The sequence below is a fragment of the Rhipicephalus sanguineus genome, chromosome 3 (genome assembly GCF_013339695.2).
Source record: "Rhipicephalus sanguineus isolate Rsan-2018 chromosome 3, BIME_Rsan_1.4, whole genome shotgun sequence".
NCBI classification, from domain to species: domain Eukaryota; kingdom Metazoa; phylum Arthropoda; class Arachnida; order Ixodida; family Ixodidae; genus Rhipicephalus; species Rhipicephalus sanguineus.
Window position 1 is genome coordinate 107,054,710 of NC_051178.1, and position 21,218 is coordinate 107,075,927.

At 46.7% G+C, this 21,218-nt stretch overlaps 1 protein-coding gene across 1 annotated transcript; it reads right to left on the minus strand.

Moving 5' to 3' along the window:
* Positions 1 to 53: 53 nt before the first annotated feature.
* LOC119385061 (uncharacterized) lies at positions 54 to 20,594 on the minus strand. Its single transcript, XM_037652618.2, has 7 exons — positions 20,229 to 20,594; positions 16,391 to 16,753; positions 15,217 to 15,377; positions 13,818 to 13,984; positions 11,626 to 11,891; positions 1,866 to 1,960; positions 54 to 594 (listed from the first exon to the last, which is right to left on the minus strand). Exons 1-7 carry the CDS (start codon positions 20,391 to 20,393, stop codon positions 177 to 179), a joined length of 1,635 nt encoding a protein of 544 aa, XP_037508546.1. The 5' UTR covers positions 20,394 to 20,594; the 3' UTR covers positions 54 to 176.
* Between the last annotated feature and the right edge of the window lie 624 nt (positions 20,595 to 21,218).

Genomic DNA, 21,218 nt, shown 5'->3' on the forward strand with positions numbered 1-21,218 from the left:
AGTGCCGTTATATTGCCGAAACTTTCCTTAGCTTATTTAATTGAGCGATGATGATGGGGAAGCATCCGAAACCAAGTATGTCAGACGCGAATCGGAGTGCACTGAAATGGTTCGCAGTTGTCCACTGCGGCATTAGAAAACAACGTAAGTATACCGTAATCGAATCGCTCCTCGCGTCACAGATCGGGACAGTAGGTGCTCTCGTTGCGCACGGTGCAGTTGTAAGCCACGTGGAACTCGCGCATGTTGGCCAATGGCAGCATGCAGCGAAGCCGCGGAGAGAGTACGCCCCTTCGGTTCCATTTTTCGTTGAGGGCCGCCGAGCACGCCAGGAGGCAGAAGCGGGCGAAGAAGACGCGCTGCTGCATCCGCCACTGTTCATCGAGCACGTGGGCATCCCAAGTCGAGCGCAGGGCTCTACGCTGAACCACCTTGCGCATCGCGTCGAAGGCCATACGCGCACCCCGGCTCCACACGAACAGGGACCGCTCGAGCAGGCTCCACTCCGAGGTAGCGGCGCTGCTGCTGCTGCTCCCACCACCGTTGCCGCTCACTCCGGTCTTGTTGGCAAGACGCTGCCAGCACTGCATTGTCCTACGGACAGAAGCCAGTTTCCTCAGTTTTTTAGCAGCATGTAAGCCAGGAGAGCACGCACGAGATTGCCAACTTATTAAATGGAGAAATCCCATTTGTGTTCATTTGTATCACAGCACAGAAAATGTTCCGCAACCACGGCTAATGCGCACCCTTCTTATCACAGATTAATTTGTTGGATTTCACACCAAATCTAAGCTGCTCAGCCGCTTCAATGGTAGTGCCTGCAGTAGTGCCTGTCACTTCTACCTGCAGTAGGAGACAACCCGAATCTCAAAGCGATGCTCAGCTGTTAGCTGTTAGTGTGAACCATGCTTCCGTGGGAGGTTTGAAATGCTTGAAAGAGCACCTAATAGGTGTCCGTTCGTGCGTTGCTCGGTGCCGTCGCCGGCGTAACCGAGCGAACTATCCATTGACACAGGGGAGGATGACGAGAGCGAACACAGGAATGACTGTCATGGCGAAGAGAGCGACAGAAGCAAAGCGGAGGAATAGAGTAGCGACCGAGAAAACACAGTGTTGCGTGAGATGAGGTCTGTCCGCGGTGGCGCCAATATGGCATGGCGCGTCATCGTCCGTGCCGCGATGACGTCATCGGTAGGGTGCGTGGTTAGCGCACCCGACATCACTGTAATTAAAAAAAAACGAAACAAAACAAAGTGGTGCCTGCGCAGAGGTCCTTATGCGGCGACTGCTGTGAAACGCGCCCACGTATTTATGCAACGTGCCGCACAACACGATGTCCACGATGGCCACGCTACTCACAGCATTATCCTGATAATAATATAAAATAGTATCAGCCAGTCCTTTCTGAACAGTTAGCGATGCAACTTGCGGGCTTTCACCGTCTGGCGCTGCTGCTAAGCGATCCGCCCGAAAATAAATTCACGTACGGCGATGCCAGAATCCATGGGTTTATACCGACAAGTAGTAGCCATGCGATGCCGCCGAGCGGACCCTGCTGGGCGCCTCCGAAGCAGAAAGTCATCGCCTCCCCTCATACTTTCATGCCTCTCTCAAGTTATTTGCCGTATATATGGCAAAATGAAAACACTTGAACAGCTCCGTTCAAATTTTGCGTTACGGGGTGACTCAATCGTCGATGTCTATTTTATTCAATAAATTCTACCTTGATCGGCGCCTTCTGCAATTTAATATCTTCTCCGACCAGAGCAAGCTCCGTGAGACCCTCGACTTCCTTAACGATCATTAGGCGCAAATGGCAATTTAAGCGATGAAGAATGTGGAATGGAGCTTCGAATAGAACTCACTTATTGAAAGATCGCCTTGAAGCTTCAGTCCACCATTCACCTGACGCTTCTGCCGTTGCTTCTCCAGTGATGGAGGGACTGCCGGGTGCCAGCACCTGCACATACGGGAACAATCCGAGCAGTGAAGATATAGTAGCGCTGTCGCAAAGTATAAATGTTTAGCATCTCCAACTACATCGTTCATTAAAAAGACAGTTGAGATATTGTTTTACGCACGTACGCGCGCTGTGTTTATAAAGAACATAATAAAGAGAACCATCGCGGTTACGCTGCCAATATTGTTCAAATAAAACATACAAAGGCTCACAGTACGTTAGTTAAAGGGGCCCTGCAACACTTCTTCAGCATGGTCAGAAAACGCTGCCGATCGACAGTCGAGGCTCCTGAGAACACGCGAGCCAAACATTATAGCGCTGCACGCGTCCTTGAATGTACAATTATTTCCCAAAGCCAGCTAGAAATCGCTCCCTCTTATCTCTACAGATCATACCACATACCCAAATTACTGCGCCATATACCTTTAGTTCACAGACGTTGGCTCATTTGAGCATCGTGAACTGCATATTAATTAACCGTGACCGCCGCGGGATGTCGCCACGTGGCCGCGCGCTCGCTCGCGGTCACACTGAAAGTAAGCCGCGCGTTTGAAGAAAAAATGAAAAGAAAATGCTGAAGCTCGTGACACGCGTTGAGGAAGAGATGCATCTTCTTGCCCCCTTGTCATCCCTTTCCCTGCAGAGCTTTCAGAGCTCTCGCTGGTGCGAAAGAAGACAGAACACGCTTAAAGCGTGCTGCAAATCCCTGTAACTCCGCTCGTACTTGGCAAGATTGTAAAAATTTTTGCGGCTGTCGATTCCCGAGGCAGTAAGCTCTTTCAATGAAGCCGTTAGACAATTACTTGTAAAAGTATTGCAGGGCCTCTTTAAGGCTAATGAATGAAGGCCAACATATGTTCCTGGCCTGAAAGTAAAGATCACATAGTATAAAAGTGAGGTTCACTAGATAACCAGGTTGATGGTTCATTATCAATCATTAACAACAACTTACACAGAAAAAAAACGAAAGAGGGGGAGTTTGAGGGCTGGTTTTTCTTTGTTAGACACAACAAACTGTCTTTATTGTCTGAAAGAACTAGTAAGGTATACTAAGTGCTCAGACAGGTATTATTCACACAGCGTTAGTTAAATGCAGACACTGTTGCCAAAACGCCCCATAATCACGGGATTTACGTCGTCATACGCCATTAACGAAAAAAAATACATGCAACCAACATGGCGTGACGTCGCAAACTCCTCGCGCCATACTTCACAGTCGGAGCCACGCATCCTCCACTCAGGGAAACCCCATGGGCCATTTGAGCGATGGAATATGGCCGGTGCGTTTTCTCTTTGCTTGAGCCGCGATCTTCGGATGCCTTCGTGTGCTTTCACTCGCACATAGAATATGCGACGTGCGGGGCGATATTATCGTCCTTGTACAATATAAAGAACCTTACGGCGACGTCGACGGCGTCGGCTACGGGAAAACAGTGCTTGCACTGTCCATATAATTGCTATCGAACAAAGTTGACTCGGGCAGGTCACGTGATGATAAAGACAGACAAGTGATGGCCAGCTGGTGTGACGGAATGGATATCAAGAGATGGGTACGGCGTTTTATGCGCACCGGCGCGGTAAGCTTCGGTATCGCCATGAAACTCATTGATGAATATTTCTAATCCCATGCAACTTTCATGACCTGAAAAATGTCTACGACATAAATTGCCACGGTCTTCAACCCGCTAATGTAAACTACTGCCTTAAAGTCAATAATTAAAAAGGAAATTATCGAGTTCATTAATTGGTTACTTCAATGCTATTTTAGATGCGGCAAAGTATTTCCACCTGGAAGTAGAGTTCGTGTGCGAAAACGACAGCAGCCTTACTGCCATATTACTTTTATTGAAATCTCTATGGTTTAAAAAGAAATCCCTGTATTATTTTCAAGCAGTGGGTGTAATATGTCTTCGTTTAGAAGATACAAGTTACAGGATTATACTTCAAGCACCTATCCGTTATGTTTTGCGGTTTGATGAAATCTCTACTAGTATTTTATGAAACGTCATGAACAGCAACTTAAGTGCTAGCAACTTGTATAGAGTTACGCAGCGATTAGACACAGGGATACCTGTGTGTCTGAATATTAAAATCTGGAGCAGAATTTGGACAACTACATGCGCTTACATGCACGAGAGGCGTGTGGTGATTGAGATACCATCGAAGCGAGCTAAGGAAGAGTTGCGAATCTAAATTACTCCTTTACTCCTCTCAGTGCCGTAGGGAGGCGGCGAGATCAGCAGTGACGATATGGAACGGCCTTTATGGAAGCAACAAAGAGCAGCTGGTGACGTAACGTGGTCGAGGTGTCCAATCCAGAGACCTTCACTACGGCGTCCCTCATAATCGTATCGCAGTTCTGGAACTAAAATTCCCAACAATTAAGGCGTTATCTGCCTTAAATACTTCATCAAACCATTGACCATGAGCTTCGGCGGCTTCAACGCAATGATGCAAAAAACGATCATCACGTGAGGACGTCACCATATGACTTCATCATGACGTCACAGATCGACAAATTGTGCGGCTTCATCCTACTATGACGTCACATGGTGACGTCATCGCGTGATATTGTCTCTGGGTCAAAGGTGGAGCGATCACGGAGGCAATGCATAACCAGGTGAGGGCTTTCGGAGAGAGGCGGCTGAGGATGAATACATCGACTGAGAAGGAAAACGAAGAAGATGGCTTTCGCCATCGAGTCGCTTTAAGCGAGTGCATGAAGGACCCTGTAAGTTATTATTACAGATGAGGCTGTTTTCTTCGATATCAATTCCTTGCGATCGATTATTTTTACGCGAGAGCGTCCCCTCTAAGTAGAACATATTTTTGTTCGTAAAAATGTATGAACATTCGCTGGTGACACCTGTTCGCTAACAACCCGAGTCTTAAATAGTTCGCGCAGTTGACAAGGCAGCGTAATCGCGTTTACTCAGAACTTAAAGCGGCGTTTCTCAACTTGCAAACGAATATTTATTTTGCTTGCCGCGCAATCTCTGATCTGTAGGATGTTTATCAACTGATGCTTTTTTTATTTTCATTACACGAAATTTGACGACAGCGCCAGCGCATTTTCGTGACGTCACTCCCTTCATCTTACCTATAACAATGTGCCCGCGCTTCTATATCTGTTTTCAGACGACATCAGTCAAGGCGCTACCAAGTGCTCGGTTGCTCATCCTACGCGCTCATCGCACCGAACACGGTTGCGATCCAAGGGAGACAGACTACGGTCCAGTAGTGATGCAGAACTATCGGTAAATTGACTATCGATAGTATCGATAGTTTTTTTTAAACTATGGATAGTGTAAACAAACTATCGATAGTGCAATCGGTAGTACCATCGTTATTATTACTATAGCGATATTACTGCCATGCCTGTTTATTGCTTTTTTGCATTTTCGATGGAGGCGAAAATGTTTGAGGCCCGTGTACTTAGATTTAGGTGCACGTTAAAGAACCCCAGGTGGTCGAAATTTCTGGAGCCCTCCACTACGGCGTCTCTCATATTCATATGGTGGTTTTGGGACGTTAAACCCCAAATATTATTATTGTTTATTGCTTTGTTTCGACGTATTCGGGTTTCACCCACAAAGACTGTTAGCAACGTTTGACGCAGACCGCGCCGTAATGTTTGAGAAGCCTCACAATTGTTTGAGATCATTCTGTTAAGATCACGCGCCGGACGCGAATAGTCAAGTTTATTCGAGAGTTTACGCGAGCACCAGCGACAACGCTGGAACGTTTGATGACTGATGTATAAAGGCCGACGCGTTCCACCGATTATCAGATTACCCAACGGCTGACGACTGCTCCCGCCACTGTCAGTGCGCAGCATGTATCGCTTGTATTTTGAGTTTTGATTTTCTGCGCACAAGTTCGCCCAAATAAAGAGCTCCGTATTTCCCACTCTTGCTGCAGCATTCTTCATCGTCACAGCAACGTGACAATACTCTCGATAGTGGTGTGAATAATGATGCGGTTGCTGGCCGGCCATATTGCCAAAATATTTGCGATAGCCTACTATACCAGCTTCGCTTAATTTATGAGCAATTTTAGGCAGAGAAATTAATTATTTCCGCAGTGAAAATGGTGGAATATATCCATCATTAAATTCGTATGCAAGAGCAACCAGTTACACCTTACAATTATTTTTCTTGCTATTTCGTTATTTTGAAATAAAATGCAATAACAATTTGAAGCCATACGCAGTCCCACCACACGTAAAGGCTTCCTTTCCGCTACAGCTGAACAGTTAGACTTTACGATCATGTGTCAGCAAAGCACTCTAGTGAAGAACACAATCATGTAAACTTTCCTGCCCTTCAGCCTGCTCCTCCGGCTCCACTATGTACCACGCGCGCGGGGAACCAAGTTTATTCTGCAGTTTGTCGGCGCTGTTGATTTTATACTCTCGATAGTACCATCAAACTTTTCACTATCGATAGCGCTATCGATAGTATTTTTCACCATCGATAGTTCGATAGTGACTAAGCTATCGATAGTATCGATAGTACCATCGATAGTTCTGCATCACTACGGTCCAGAGCACCTTCACCCGGTTCCAGTAAAAGAGGCAATGTGGGTGAAGCCGAAAACGACAGCTGGACCACAGCAAGCACGGGTTCTGCAGAGGTGATTGGGCCTTTCTTCTTGCTTCTTACTTCACTCAGGCTGCTGTATGTCGCTCCAGTCATCTACAGTACCCTTCAAATATTACAACAGCGTGTAGGGGCACTAACAGACACTCAATAAACTATAGAGTTATGCGACTGCTTCTTAGCAAGTGTAAGGGGGAATTTCATTCTGATCTTTGGTACTGTAGGCTCCAACTTTGAACATGACTCGCTCAATTGCTTTACGGGACACCTTCCATTCGCACTCCTTCGAGCTGCTGGTGATCTTCTCACAGTCACGAGTCTGGTATGACCTTCCCTGATGTACCGGCGACGGGTTCTCGTAGCCTTTGAGGTGCTCTTCAGGTTCTGGCCTCATCGTTACGTTGCATGATCGCGTCATCACATGATATTGTCGCTTGGCCAAAGGTGGGCTCATCTCGAAGGAAGTGCAAAGATACATTAGGGGCAAAAAGCTGTCGGAGGTGGGAAGGGGGGTGGGGCGGTTAGTACGTAGACTGAGAAAGAAAAAGGGAGATGGCTTTCGGCTTCGAGTCGTTTTAGGTGAATTGGCAAGGTACCCCGTGATTTTTTCTATGTCCTCCGCCACTCGCTCAATGTAGAACTTCTGGAGCACTCTATGGAGCGGCGGAAGAAACGAATGCATCAGAACGGAAAGATTTTGTTATCGTTGTTGGGGTTTGAACCTGCGCCCCCACGCTCCGAAGCTAAGCGTCTTAACCATGAGGCTACACACCCATGCTTGCAAAATGTCGATACACTCGCATTTCGACCATTTCAATGCATTGCATTTTCGAAGAGAACCTTGCCTACCAGGAAAGATGAAGGGAACAGCAACGGGAATGGCGACGGTTCCTGCGGGCCCCTTGGGCTTAAATCAAACAATTAATAAGATAATAAAAAGAGGTCCTAAGGTCTTTATATTTTTATACAGGACTGGTTATATTGCCCCTGAAAAAATGTCCCAGCAAAGGAATTGTGTTTAGTAGTGCAGCTTAAGCTCGGTCCTTGTAAGTTGGCTTTTCCACATTGGTTGTTGCAGAAAAAAGCCTACTCGTAACGTCGATGGCGGTGTCGTCGTCGATTAGTCGCGGCAGGCTCTATTAAAGGGCCCCTGACAGCCGATTTTTTGTTTGTGACATTTATGTTGCAGTAAGTAGGTGTATGTCTTGTAATCACGGAATGGCACTGCAAATGCTCCTACGTGATGTCTAATTAATCCTAGCAGCGTTAATTATGGTCATTTTTAGTGTAGGCTCAAAACGCGCGCCGAAAGAGGATAAGAAACGAGCGCCGCGCCGCGGCGGTCGCGCCTCGGGGCACGCGTGATGACGTACACCCAGTATTGGGGGACGTCAGCCACGCGTTGAGCTGCCAGTTGGAGAAGTTCGTCTGCTCGTCGAGCACGTGGTAGACGATGTCATCGCTGGCAGACGCAGATTCGTGGCCCTACTCATCGTCTAACGAGTCCGACGACGGTTCGCAAGTGGCAGACGCTGAGGTTGCGAATGTTTTGAACGGAGGAGCCTGGCAATGCAGCGGCTGAAACCGAACGCGTCTCCTCGCCGCAAGGATCACGGCTGCACTTTTTTCTAGCGCTCCGATGCGTTCGCCTATAGTGGACTCACTATGCGTTGCTCTTTTTGTTGCCACCCGGCAGTTATTTTTTTTTACAAGCGTCTAGTGCTGGCAGCACTGCTTGGCGCGGCCGTTGAAGAACGGTGAGACGCCGTGAGCTAATGTATCACTGGCGTCTGAAATATGGTAGCTGCGCCTTAGCCGAGGCAGCTGTAGTGAAATATAAAGAAAAACATAAGAGTGTGATAATAAATTATAACGACTTCAGTTCACTACAGACGCCGCTTAGACACCGTTGTACGTCCTCACCCGAAAGCGCTTTAATTTGTCTTTCTTCTAATGTCTTGACCTGCAAATAATAAGGACGAAAATTATCATCCCCAGCGTATGGTCCACTGTTCGATCTAACGCACTCGCCGCGTGCAAGTTGCTTAAAATTAGAATGAAATTATTCTCAATCGCGGGTGCAATTACGTGTGCAAGTTGTTTCAACCTCCTGAAACAGCCGAGTACGATATTCATTGGGAGTTAGTCGAAGCGAACGGCATAAACGTTCACTGTTAAACGCGTTACACAGTTTTATTCGGGCATCCGCAGCAGCTCTGCGGACGCAGCCTGCCAACCATTCCCAATGACAGGCTGCGTCCACATATATGTAGTGGGCGCTCCACTAAAACTGTCTATTAATGCACGGCACTGCTACAACAACGCGGAAGGTGGAAAAATGCACACAAGAAACGCGCGCAAGCGCCTACAGCAGAAGGGGCGGTGCGACTAGAAAAAGTTGCACTGGCGCCACCTGGATTTTTCTTCGCCACGAGGAACGCCTGAATCCTCCCGCTCGCGCCACTAGGAAGTTACAGTGCACCGCGCGTATTTCTGTCTGTGACGTCGACAATACTTGCTTTACCTCTGCAACGTCACAAGGGGCCTACGTCTACGTCATACTAGTGGTTATGCTGATAGGAGTTCAAAGTTCAGATGAGCACTCAGGCTTACTTTAAAACCAAATTAAAATATCTTAAAGGCAACGCTCGTCACTCATATTCGGTCAGAAGTGCCCCCGCATGCAGCACTATGAAAAAACACAAGCATCTCGCGTTTCCAAATTTGGTGTCAGGGGTCCTTTAAGTGGTTCGACTGCTTATGGGCACGTTCACAACCTGGCCTTTGAAACCAAACTGGCCTTCGCTTTGTCACCTTTGTGCTGTGTGCTAAACAACTTCGCTAGCCATCGACCTTCACAAGGTGGAATGGTTCCTAAATTTTTTCCTTTTTGCAGAACAAAAACTGACGCGCAGCATCGCGATTACATCTAAGGAACGCGACGCACATCAATAGCATAAATATTCCACAAATGTATAATAACTAAACTCCGAGGTCGCCAGTACTACATCACTTTCCAAACGCTCAGAGCGCCGCAGTGGTTTCGCAGGCCAGGCAAAGTCACCGCTGCACACAAACTTCGAGAGGTAGAGTGTAACTTTTCCATTTTTCCAAGGGACGGAGGGAGAGGTGAGCGAAAGCGGAATGAGCTGTACATAATCTTGTGTTGATGAAAATTCGAAGTTTCTTTGTACGGAAGGGTCGTATAGGTAGCTTAACATATAACTGGAATTAGTTCATCCGGGCCGGCATTTGTGAATCTTAAGGATTTCGAAAGGGTGAGATTGGGTATCATATTGGGATGGGATGGGATGAGATAAGGCCGAAGGAATGGGGTTGAGCATGGGTTCTCAGACTGGGTTCCGCGGAACCAAGGGGTTCCGTGAAGGGCATTTTGGGGTTTCGCGAGCGGTGAGAACGAATGTGACCCGCTCTCGTTTTACCCCCATTAGGAGTTGTTCGTTGGAGTTTGATTTGTTAGAAACATTGTAGGGCCCACCCTAAGACTCAAGCGAGAGGTCCACGAGCACAGTTTTATGGTCTGCTCATCACTGTTACAGTCCTAGAAATGACATCGTTGAAGTATTATATCAGAGATTTATCACTGAATCAGAGTAATATATCAGAGTAATATACCAGAGATCAAGCATTCCTGCCGATTATCGCTTATACACAGTGACCATATCTGCCAAGGGGCGGCGTTGCCATCGACATTTCCAAGTGGAGGTGGAATGTTGAGTATAGGGACGTTCTAGAATACGGGGGTAAGCAATGTTCGTACCGACCATGGAATATATGATCCTTAAATTACGCCCCTCTCGTTTTCTTAACCTTGCGTGACCGGTACTTCCAGTGTACGCATGGCATCTGTCTTACAAGCGTAACTTCGTGATGGTGACAGGAAAGTACCGAGGAGAAAGATTTTCAAGAAAGGGAAGGCAAGCGGGGCACGTGAGAATTATTGCAGTAAGCCGTTCTTGCAGACTAACAATAATAATAAATGCGGGAAATTTACCTTCCAAAACCATGATATGCTTATGAGGCACGCCGTAGCGGAGGGCTCCGGAAATCTCGACCACCTGAGGTTCTTTAACATGTACCGAATTCTAAGTACAGTCTCAACGGAAAAAGATTAGCACAAGTGAGCGGTGGTCGAAGCCGCAAAATTGCCACACGCGGCTCTGTTGTTCACGAGCATGCCGACAGCGAGATTGCCAAGCACATTCCACTTTCCAAAGCAGGCGTGGCCGGCGGACCATCGGAAAGCAGATTATTTTTGTTTTTATTTTTTCGCTGAAGTCGCGAGCAACAGTATCTTTATCGCAGTTACCCGGAAAAACCTGCTTGTTGGAGTGCTTTCCGCAGGCCACCCTTGCTTTGGAAAATGGAATGTGCTTGGCGCTCTCTATATCGGAGCGCTCAGGAAAAACGCAGCGTAGCGTGTCGCAGTCTTGTCGCTCCGGCAACCGGTCACTTGTGCTAATCTTTCTCCCTTGATACTGTACACAGGAGTCCACTTTTAAATGGAACATCGGAGCGCGTGACGGCCGGTCGGCGCCACCGCCGGCCGGCGGCTGCAACGAGTTTTGCGCAGGCGCAGTTAGCTCCGTGAATGGTACTCTTTCTTTTTCCGCTACCGTCTGCTGCCGCGCCACAAATCGTAGCGAAGCGAGCCGTTCACGCGACAAAAAAGCACAACTCACAGTGCGCACTGCGCCTGCGCAAAACTATTTGCAGCCGCCGGCCGGCGGTGGCGCCGACCGGCTGTCACGACCTCCTATGTTCACTTAACCAGTGGACCCCTGTGGACATCATTCGACCACCGCGGCCAGGATCCAACCCGCGACCATCGGGTCCGCAGCCGCTGTATCACCACTGTATCACCGCGGCGGCTCTTCTTGCCGACTAATCACTTCGTATTGAAGTACAAGCAGCGCAGTCTCGTCCTTTCGTTCGTTCGTAGTTGCACAGTAAGTTACTAGTTCATGGCGATTATTTTTCGTAGAAAAGATGCACTCCCAAGAATGTTAACTTATTTTGTTTTTCCTTAGTGTAAGGTCTAACCTCGGACAACTCCTTGGCAATGAGGCTTCCGACTGTGCCGTAGTTGAAGCTTTCGGGAACGTCTTGTTCATAGAACACAGGCGAAAAGGTGTAAGCAGTGGGCACCACCAGACTGCGCGTGAGAACGGAATACTCGAGGATGCCTTTGGCCTGGTCGTCGTTGAGGTGGTCCAGACCGGCGCGCTGCTCGCTATCGCGCACCAGCGACTGGGACATGCTGAGAAGCCGCAGATAGTCAGAACCGAAGACACCTTGGAGTCTGAAGTCTGAAGATACAAAGAAAAATTGGCCGCGTGTTCGCGTGCGCCACTGAAAATGTCGTCGAAAGACGATAGTCTTCTGCCGGCCGTTTTCACGCCGTTTCAGCGCTGCCTAAGAAACACTAACATTTTCGGCGTGGCATAAGAAACACTAGGGTCTTTAGAATTACGTATCTATGTATTTTCTAGTAAAGGAACACACCACCTAATGCTTACGTATTGATGCTGCGCCTCTGATATGCGTAATATTTGCTTTTTGATCGACAATGTTCACAAGTATGAACGCAGCTACCAGTTCAAGATGGCTGGGCGTTCTGCAAGTGCTTAAACTTTGGCCGGGTGGCTGAATCGTGTGGCATACAGACAGACAGACAGACAGACAGACAGACAGACAGACAGACAGACAGACAGACAGACAGACAGACAGACAGACCAAAATTTCTGCGTTTAAGTTCCCCAAGAAAGACTATCGTCTTTAAAAAAAACACACTTTAGGACACACTGAAACTTGCGCTATGTTAAGCGACTGCAACTTACTACCTAATTATTTTCAATCGGCGTAATTGTTTCTGGTCGCAATTAAGGTGTGCTGGTTATCGCGAACCAGAGTTTTCAGCGCTTGTAAAGAGCATATATACTTTGCCGGGAACTTCGAGAAATGGGAAAACGGCCGTCCACTACAACGCTGTTCTTTTGTGTGCTTGTTTGGTCTTTGAAGTTTTCTAGCAGCATATGTAGAGGTATCGTGCAAGAATTGCGACGCATCGTACACAGCTAGGAGAAAGTGGAAGTCTTTATTTAAGGATTGCGCTGCACCATAACGAGGTCATAAATGCACGCAAGCTCTTTCCACTTCTCGCTGCATCGCATGTCTATCGACTATATGGCAGGTTGATATTCTGCCGGCGGAATCGCGTCAAATAAGCGTATTAGCATGTGCAATTAGAGTCGCTATTCGTTCGATAAACAGGCTTTGCAACGTTTACGCAGGCTTTGCAAACAGGCTTTGCAACATTTATATGCAGGTTTACCACAGCCGGCCTTAGGCGAAAGCCTATTACCTTTTGAACAATGATACTGTTTTTGCTTAGAAGGTTTACTAACAAGAACGTAACTGTATTGTGTATAGCACATCCCTCACTTCGAATGCAGCGGTTCAGCGGACACTTTATGCCAAGAGAGCACGCAGGTGCCATAAAAAGACACAGAACAATGATTATCGTTTTGCACGTTTGAGGAAAGTGAACTCATATATATATATATATATATATATATATATATATATATATATATATATATATATATATATATATATATATATATATATATATATATATATGCGTACGACATCTATGATATCGAGTGATAAATTGATTTTATAGAAATTCTGATTGGCCGCTCATGTTTTCTGCTCATTGAAAGCTCTCCCTATGCACCTTGTTGAGACAGTGCCTCTATTTTTCTTCTTTTGACGTTGGGCAAGATGAATTGGGAAGTGCGCTGAAATTATGGTTTACGGCAATGTACTTTAGCTTATATTTCTTGGAGAGCGTACACACGTTTGCACACAGAGGCGTCTGAATAACTATTGAAGTACTCTGGAAATAATTGCTGCTACGATAGAATTATACGCTCTAGAACCTTGTGTACAAGAACGTTCGGCGAAGCACTTTAGCTGCGTTCGTATGCGTGGCCTGGGTGTTTGGCAATTGTGACGAAGTAGTATGAACGACGTCAATGTGTTTCGTGTACAAAGGCGCTCTCTACCCAAGCGCGTAATTTCCTTAGTATCTGGCATTCCAGTGATGTGGTATTGCTGTGTATTGCTGTGTGTTCGGCAAGACACGATTACATACTCTGGTGCAGCAAGCGTTGCTTTTATCGTGAGCTAAGTAAGGATTGAGCTTTGTTCCTGCTGGTGCGAACGCTTACCGTTGGAGAACATGATAATATCGACGCCGTTGATAGGCAGGAAAGCAGGAAAGGCATCGATCGTCAGCGCAGTCATCTGGCTGTTGGCTCGTAAACGGGTCACATTGTCCATGGAGGTCGAGTACGGACTGTCGTTGCTCAAGGACAGGAACCGTTCGTACATGTCGCTGCACAGGTATCCGGCAGAGTAGAATATTTAGGTACACTCAAGGCTCGGGGGCATTGTGAAAGAGAGTATAGTACCATTTAATAGATGAGAAGATTCTTGTCTTTACTATGTCAGTTAACGCCTTGAATAAAGGTTCTTGATAGAAGGACTATCGAAGTTCCTCGAGGTCCTTGAGAAGAGTTAAGACAGAAAAGGCTTGGCTGAACTAATGTTAATTCTAAACATCCGGATTAAGTATTGTGGTCCATTATTGCAAACGTAAAAGATTTTGAAACAGGACATGCAAGGTAGAGGAAGTCATATATGTAAGGCATGTGAAGCAAATGACGTTTAGGACAGCTTAGCTTTCTATTCTAGAACACTGGGTACCGATAGCGTGCCGTGGGCAATGACGTGTGATAGGACGCGGCGTGGCCATCGTCGAACAACACTGGGTGTCTCGGTAGGCGCGATTGGTTAGCCTTGCGCTGTTTACGTCAATGCGTACGTCGTGGTTAGGCCGTCGCATTGTTATCAGTAATTGTTGTTTCGGGTACCTGTTCTTCACGTTGCCTGCCGTCTGTTGTCGCTCATCGCGTACCGTTTTCAGTCGACCGTGTGGCGTTAAGGGCAATAATTGTCTCTATTTAAGCCACTTTCGCCGAGATACACGCGAGTGATACTATTCGTTTAGAGCATCACTTCTTTGACAGCTATTAAGACGGATGAGCAGAATGACAAGAGGATTGCGGAGTTAGTAGTGAAAGATGATAAACGCGAGATTCAAGCCATTGGAATTTCCTTCAAGCGTAGTAAGCCCAGTTGACTGAAGCGCACGCCATCAGATGAGAAATTAGAAATGGAACAGTTGTAAATTAGCCACGCTAAAGCTGATATCGCTGGCATTAGGGTTGCCTAACGCATGTGTTGGCATAGAGAGCTTTGTCATAAACCTACTTTGCTTCCCTTTTACACAATTTACATATGGGACTTACTCGCAAACTCTGTTGCGATATCTTATGCGGTGTGGCACAGTAACTTCAGGACAGGTCCTGTACATAACCAGAAGCTGTAGGAGCTTCTATCTTGGTCTTAAGGGCCTTCTTTCTTTTTCACTTTATGGTTAGCAACACAGCCGCGGCGCGCCGGAACTTCGGTATGAATACGGAGAAACACTTTAAATGCACATGGAATGTATTCCACATTGCTGTAAAATCTGCTGGTACGCACTGTATAAAGCCAACGCCTCACCCGACAGCGACTGTGTCGTGGGCATAGCCAGATGCGTCTGCGACGACATAGGCCCACGATGGAGAGAGGACTCGCCTCGCTGCTTCCATGCAGGAGAATACCACGCCGGAGTCCAGCGTGCCTTTCTTGAACGTGTTCTTACGGTAGTCAAACTGAAGCACCTGCGAGGTTACCTCAAGCGTGAAGCTTGATGAACCGACCAGAGCCTTATCGCATGTGTACCCAGTGCTTGTAAGACGCATAAGCTGCAAGAGTGCTGCTTAGCTGTTTGTCCTTACTGCTGTCTCCTCTGTATATGGTAACTGGGGTTTTATCTTTCAATTATTATTTGTAGCCAACATCCTAAGGAAGTCTTCACAGAGTTCGTTATTGTGATACTGATTGAGGACAGCCGCCGCAATATGGCTGCACTGAAGAAGAGAAGGAAAACTACAAGAAAAAGGAGAAGGAAGACAGTCGTTATCCTGGCAGCGTGTGCTATGAGTGTAAATATAGAGCAAATGGACCAGCACCCAAGCTACACGTAACCTTCTGATGTACAGTCCTTCTCAACAAGTCGCAAAGGATGTCTCCTGTCACTGAAGTAAAATAGCAGTAAAGTTTTTTTCTTGTAGGAAATACGATACGCATAGTGTCACCCCTCTTATTATAACCTGCTCTATCAAGACGACGTTGTCAGAGGGACCACAGCACCTACGAACTCGCCCATTGACAATCGTGTCACTTCACTTTGCACGTCACAATACGCACTCCTGCGCTACTCCTGAATTGCTACATTGCTCAGGGCGCACGTCTCCATGTCGTTGAAAGTCAAAGTTCGATCTGGATCAATGCGATTGTGTTAAAACGCGAGCGAGGATAACATTGGTATAGGGGTTGGTCAGTCTAAGCTTTTGAACTACCTCAAGGATCGGATCGAGTATTTTACACTGCCTTAAGAATCAGATCAAGGATCGGATACAACGCCAGCGTTCGCATGTTTGGGTCTGCGTAATACTGTCATATGAAAAGGTATAATAATGATCTTCACTCAACGAAGTACCTTCTCTAGCATTCTTTGCAAACGTTGCTTTAGAACACGCAATTTGTTCGAACATTTTTGGTAGTATAGAAAAAAAAAACATTTCCACAACCGACCATTCCTTCTCTGGAAATTACGTGAAACCACTCTTACCTCAGCTGATGCCAGCAGGTACATGTAGAGCAGCGCCACGTCGTCCGCGTGTTTTTCGAGGATTGTGAAGGCGTTCTTTATCTGCTTGTGTCCCGTGACCAGCAAGTGCTTCTGCAAGCCAGCCTCATCTGGTTCCGTGTTCCACAGGTGTCGGGCAAAGGCATTCCACCACTGTTTTCCGTTAAGGTACCAGCTAAACTCGTCCAGGTCGTCCAAACCCACCCATCTGCTGTCGAGGCCCTCCCTACAGCATAGCTGGCGCTGTACTGCTTCATCAAACTGCACTGCGTCGTCCACGATCGTTGCCAAGCGCTTGATGTCCAGGGCGTCAACAACGTGCCTGAGGTATAGCACGGCGTCTGCCTGAAAAACCCAAGACGAAATGTTGTACGATCAGTAAAATACAAAAATGATGTTGGTATGCTTTTGAGATTCCTCCTCACGAAAAACAAAACATTTTTATTGCAACATTAACAGATGCCATACCAAGCCCCGCTGAATACCTTTGTTTTACTCTGCAGGTTGTTGGGCACCACCTTTACCGAAATAATTTTTCAGAGTGGTTATCAGCATTCATTCATTGATTCATGAAAACTTTATCCGAGACAATTTTACAAATTTTCTTGGAAGGCACAGCAAAAGGAGCGGAAGGTGTCTGACAAGGCTATGTAATCTAGACAGAAGCCGCAACAGTGCGATCGCTTTCATATCATCAAGTATACAATTGGCGCAAGGACCACTACACAAAGGTGCATGCAGCAATATCAAAGAAAATAAATACGAGCATTCAGTACTGTTCAGGAGAAAACAGGGAAAAAAGTACGAAAACACTATACACACGTGCAACTTTCGATTGCACATACATTATATAACCTAATGCAAGACATTTACACAATACTTAGCACGAAAACCTTAGGGCTAACGTCTAATTTGACGCTGTTGATAACTGTAAAATGGGACTTCCCAGTTATGTAGTTCTTTACTAGAGAATACCACGCCACGGAAGCCGTAAAAGGGTAGTTTACGAAACAGAAGTGCATGCTGTATGCAGTCAAGGGTTTTTATGAAATCTAAAAGGACACCTACTGTGAGGATTTTGTGTCCTACAGGTGCCCCAGCTAACGTTTGCCAGAGAGTTTTTAAAAATGCCGACGCACTATATGACGGCGCGACCAAATGCCCGTTGCTTACTATTGCATGAAGTCACACTATTTTTGTCTACTTCTTCATTGCTTAATTAGGCAAGATTCATTACCCATCTTTTGAAGCAATGAAGCTAGGCAAGACATTCCAATTAGAAAGCAGTAGGTCGGTTTGCAGAGCATCTGATTGGACAGTGTCTAACATTATATTTTTTAACTAATAGTGTTTCTCTGTTAAATACAGATGCCCGTGAAATGCAAATATACACCACCACGTGACATACCAGCTTGCGCGCATTTGTGCAGTGTTCCCTAACCACATTAACTTGCAGAACCACTACTACGACTCTCTAAAAGGCGCGATACTGGCAGTACATGCTGCCGTACACGGCATTCATATAAACAAGAAACAATCGAACGTACAGTGGGGGTGGAATGAAACGCGAATAGAGCGGCATCTACATTCTGTGCTGTTTCGAATTTCTTGTCCAGCTGTTGTAGCCTGGATGGTAATAAAAAAGCCGCTAGAGTCGTCCATGATAGAATTAAAAACCATTCTTACATCTTTTTATTGCCACCAAGGTCAGATCGTGATGAAAACAGCCTGCAGCGCTGTTCGAGTTTCTTTCGATCTCCCCTCCCCGCTTGTTTTCCTGTTTCTCCCCCCGTTTCTGGCCGTCCTCTTTAAGATGCAGGAACGTATTAAGAGTCGCTTGAGTGCTGCTCGACTGATATAAACTACAATAGATAAATAATATGGGAGGTTTTAAGCCCCGGCCGGAAGCCATGGAGAAAACAGGGGAAAAAGTACGATGCCCTTATAAGTATATATGATGCGTATATATGATGCCCTTATAGTATGATGCCCTTATAAGTATATAAGTATATGCCCTTATAAGTATAGTATAAGTGATGCCCTTATAAGTATGATGCCCTTATAAGGCATGACGTAATAGAGAATTCTGGATTAATTTCGACTTACTCCAGTACTTTAAAGCACACACAGATCTAAGTACACGGGTGTTCTTTTCCCTCCATCGAAACACCGCTGCCGCGGCCGGATATCGAACCCGTGTCTTCGAGTATAGCAGCGTGACACTTTACCTGCTACTGTGGCGTTTTTTGGACGACAGCCAATTCGAGAACTTTTAGGCAAACACGAACTCTTGATCCACGTCTACTTTGTATGTACTCTAATCCCGCTACATACCAAGGAGTATGCAGCTCAGAAAAGCCTTAACAACAAGCTCATGCCCATACCCTTTTAAAGGGCCCCTCACCAGGTGACCTAACGAATTTTAGTTAGACATTGCAAGTTGTTGCGAGCCCAATTAAGAGCATTATGCCACAAGAATATTTCTAATCGGTCGGTTAGAAGCTGAGAAAAACAATAATTTGTAGCGGCGCGAAACCATGATGCGAGGAGGCGAGCTGCAAACCCCTGCCGCTCGCCCCGCGTAGCCTTCGCAAGCCAAATCCCTTCCCTGCCCTCTTCGGCACGCGAGCAGGAGGATCACATAACGCATACGCATGAACACGTCATGCGCACAAAATGTCACGAGCGCATAACGTGCCCGAACCAGCCCGAGCCCCCGAGACGCGAGCGGTGTTGTGGCGGCGTTCTTTGAGCTTCATCTCTGCAAGTTATGCCGAATGCACCCTCGCCTAACACTTGTCTTTTCAACCTATTACTGAGCACGAAAGCTGCAACATTTTTACGGACGCGAGACTAGCGGTGTGCCGCATGAACATCTAGTTAGACGCGGGAGGATAAATGAGCCTAATGAGCGCTGGAACGCGGTAGAAAATTAGTTTCGTTGTAAAGGGTGGCGTCTGCACGATGCGCAAAGCGCGAGAACACGAACGCGTGCGAAACGAAGGTAGATTAGTCTCGAATCTCGCTGCGATGCGCAGTAAAAATTAAAACAGAAAAGGCACACATTCCGTTTGTGTGTTTTATTATTGCTCTCAAGTTTTATTTCTCCATTCAAGCAACAAATTACACCAACTACACGTCGTGTCAAATAGTTATCGCAGTGTCACGTGCTAGCGACGTCAGAGCACAGTCGTCTACGTAGAGGAGCGATGTCACAGCACTACCATCTACGTAGGGCCATTCTCTCATGTACGTCATCCCCTCATTCTCTGGGCGCGCGGCCGCGAGAAGAAGGGCAAGCGGCGTTCAGCTTGAAATTTGACCCATTTACGTGGCGCGTAGCGTTGAAAATTTTGGCAGACGTAATCGTGAACGCCCAGTGCATGCATTGCGCTCGTCAGCTCAAAATTCTCAAACCTGGTGAGGGGCCCTTTAAAGCTCAGAAAAAAGTTTGAAATTTCGGCAAGTGCGCGAGGTTACAAACACACATGCCTCAGAACTACATGAAGCTGACGTTAAATGTACTACATTACTAATCAGACGACACCATTAAATAGAACACACGCAGAAACTTCAATATACTCAACGCTTTAGTTGGCAAGCCCAAATAGCGCGTGGAACAAATACTGGTAACATTGCCGCCACTGCAAAGTACTGGTAATGTACGCCTGTTCCCCTAGTTCATTCGTCTTTCCATGCACTGCAACGTTTGTGAGGTCCCATTACAAAATCGTGAGTACCTTTTCATTTTTTTTGTTCGTCCAAGGCTATCTCTACGCCCACCGTCCAATGCTATGGATAGCCAGGTATGTGCACTCACAGACATGCCGCGACCCCTTCCTTCGAATTTATCGGCGATCGATTGGCCCGCGTAGAGATGCACGTAGCTGGATACCGTGTCGTTGCGTTCCAGACGTGCTCCCCAAAGCATCTCGAGCCCCCACTGCAACGACGTGTTAAGGGCAACCTCCATGCCGGCGCGCATGTCGCGTTCCACAAGCAGCACAGACAGCTCGGAAGGCACTTCCAGCGGCGTGGTCTTAGCAGCGCTGAGGGATGCGTAACACGATGTGTACAGGGTCTGGAGCACGTGTCGACCGAAGACGTTTGGCCTCAGCGTTGGCCCAGTCAGGAGTGTCCTGTGCACGGTGGCAAATGCGCGCTATTTAGAAAGATTTCCTGCCACATACCGAATTCATAAGGCCAAACGTTGTACCGTATAGTCTGTGCTGCAATAGTAAAAGCAAGTAAAGATAACTACTATCACGATGATTATGTAACATTCCGCGGAGTTGAGTTCTTTTAAAAAAAGAAAATAGATTGCATATCTCAATCAATATTAAATTTCGTTCTGTCCTCGCGTAAAATCAACACGTGACAAGTGATTTGTTATTTGATAAAGATCGACGTGGTTGTTAATTGCAACATTTTCGCATGCCTCCGTACCATATATATATGGTCATCGCTTCGCTATTAAATGTTGAAAGTCTGCGCTGTGTGTGTTTCTTTGCTAGTCCTTGTCTGTGCGCTGTTCGTAAATTTATTAGTCCTACCAACATGCCCACGTTTCCACCCTTCACCTCTCCGGGCAACTTACCGTCTAACAGCGCGCAGGGCACAACAATGCCATTTATCGAGACACAGCACGCCGACGGCGTCTGTACTTATTGCAGTCGCAACAGCATAACAAATAAAGCTACGCACGAATCCAGTTACTCGCCTGTTAACCGTCTCGTACAGCTTGAACACGGCATTGCCGACGAACGTGCGGTTGTACACGAACGCATCGGGGCTTCGGTCCCACTGGTCG

Bases quoted from the DNA above. Each gene is read 5' to 3' on its own strand.
- LOC119385061 (XM_037652618.2), bottom strand. From the start codon at position 20,393: ATGCGCGCCGGCATGGAGGTTGCCCTTAACACGTCGTTGCAGTGGGGG. The intron at 11,892-13,817 runs GTAAGCGTTCGC...TTGTATCTTCAG, and splicing joins TATTATCATGTTCTCCAACG to ACTTCAGACTCCAAGGTGTC. The intron at 595-1,865 runs GTGAGTTCTATT...TTCTGTCCGTAG, and splicing joins TCAAGGCGATCTTTCAATAA to GACAATGCAGTGCTGGCAGC.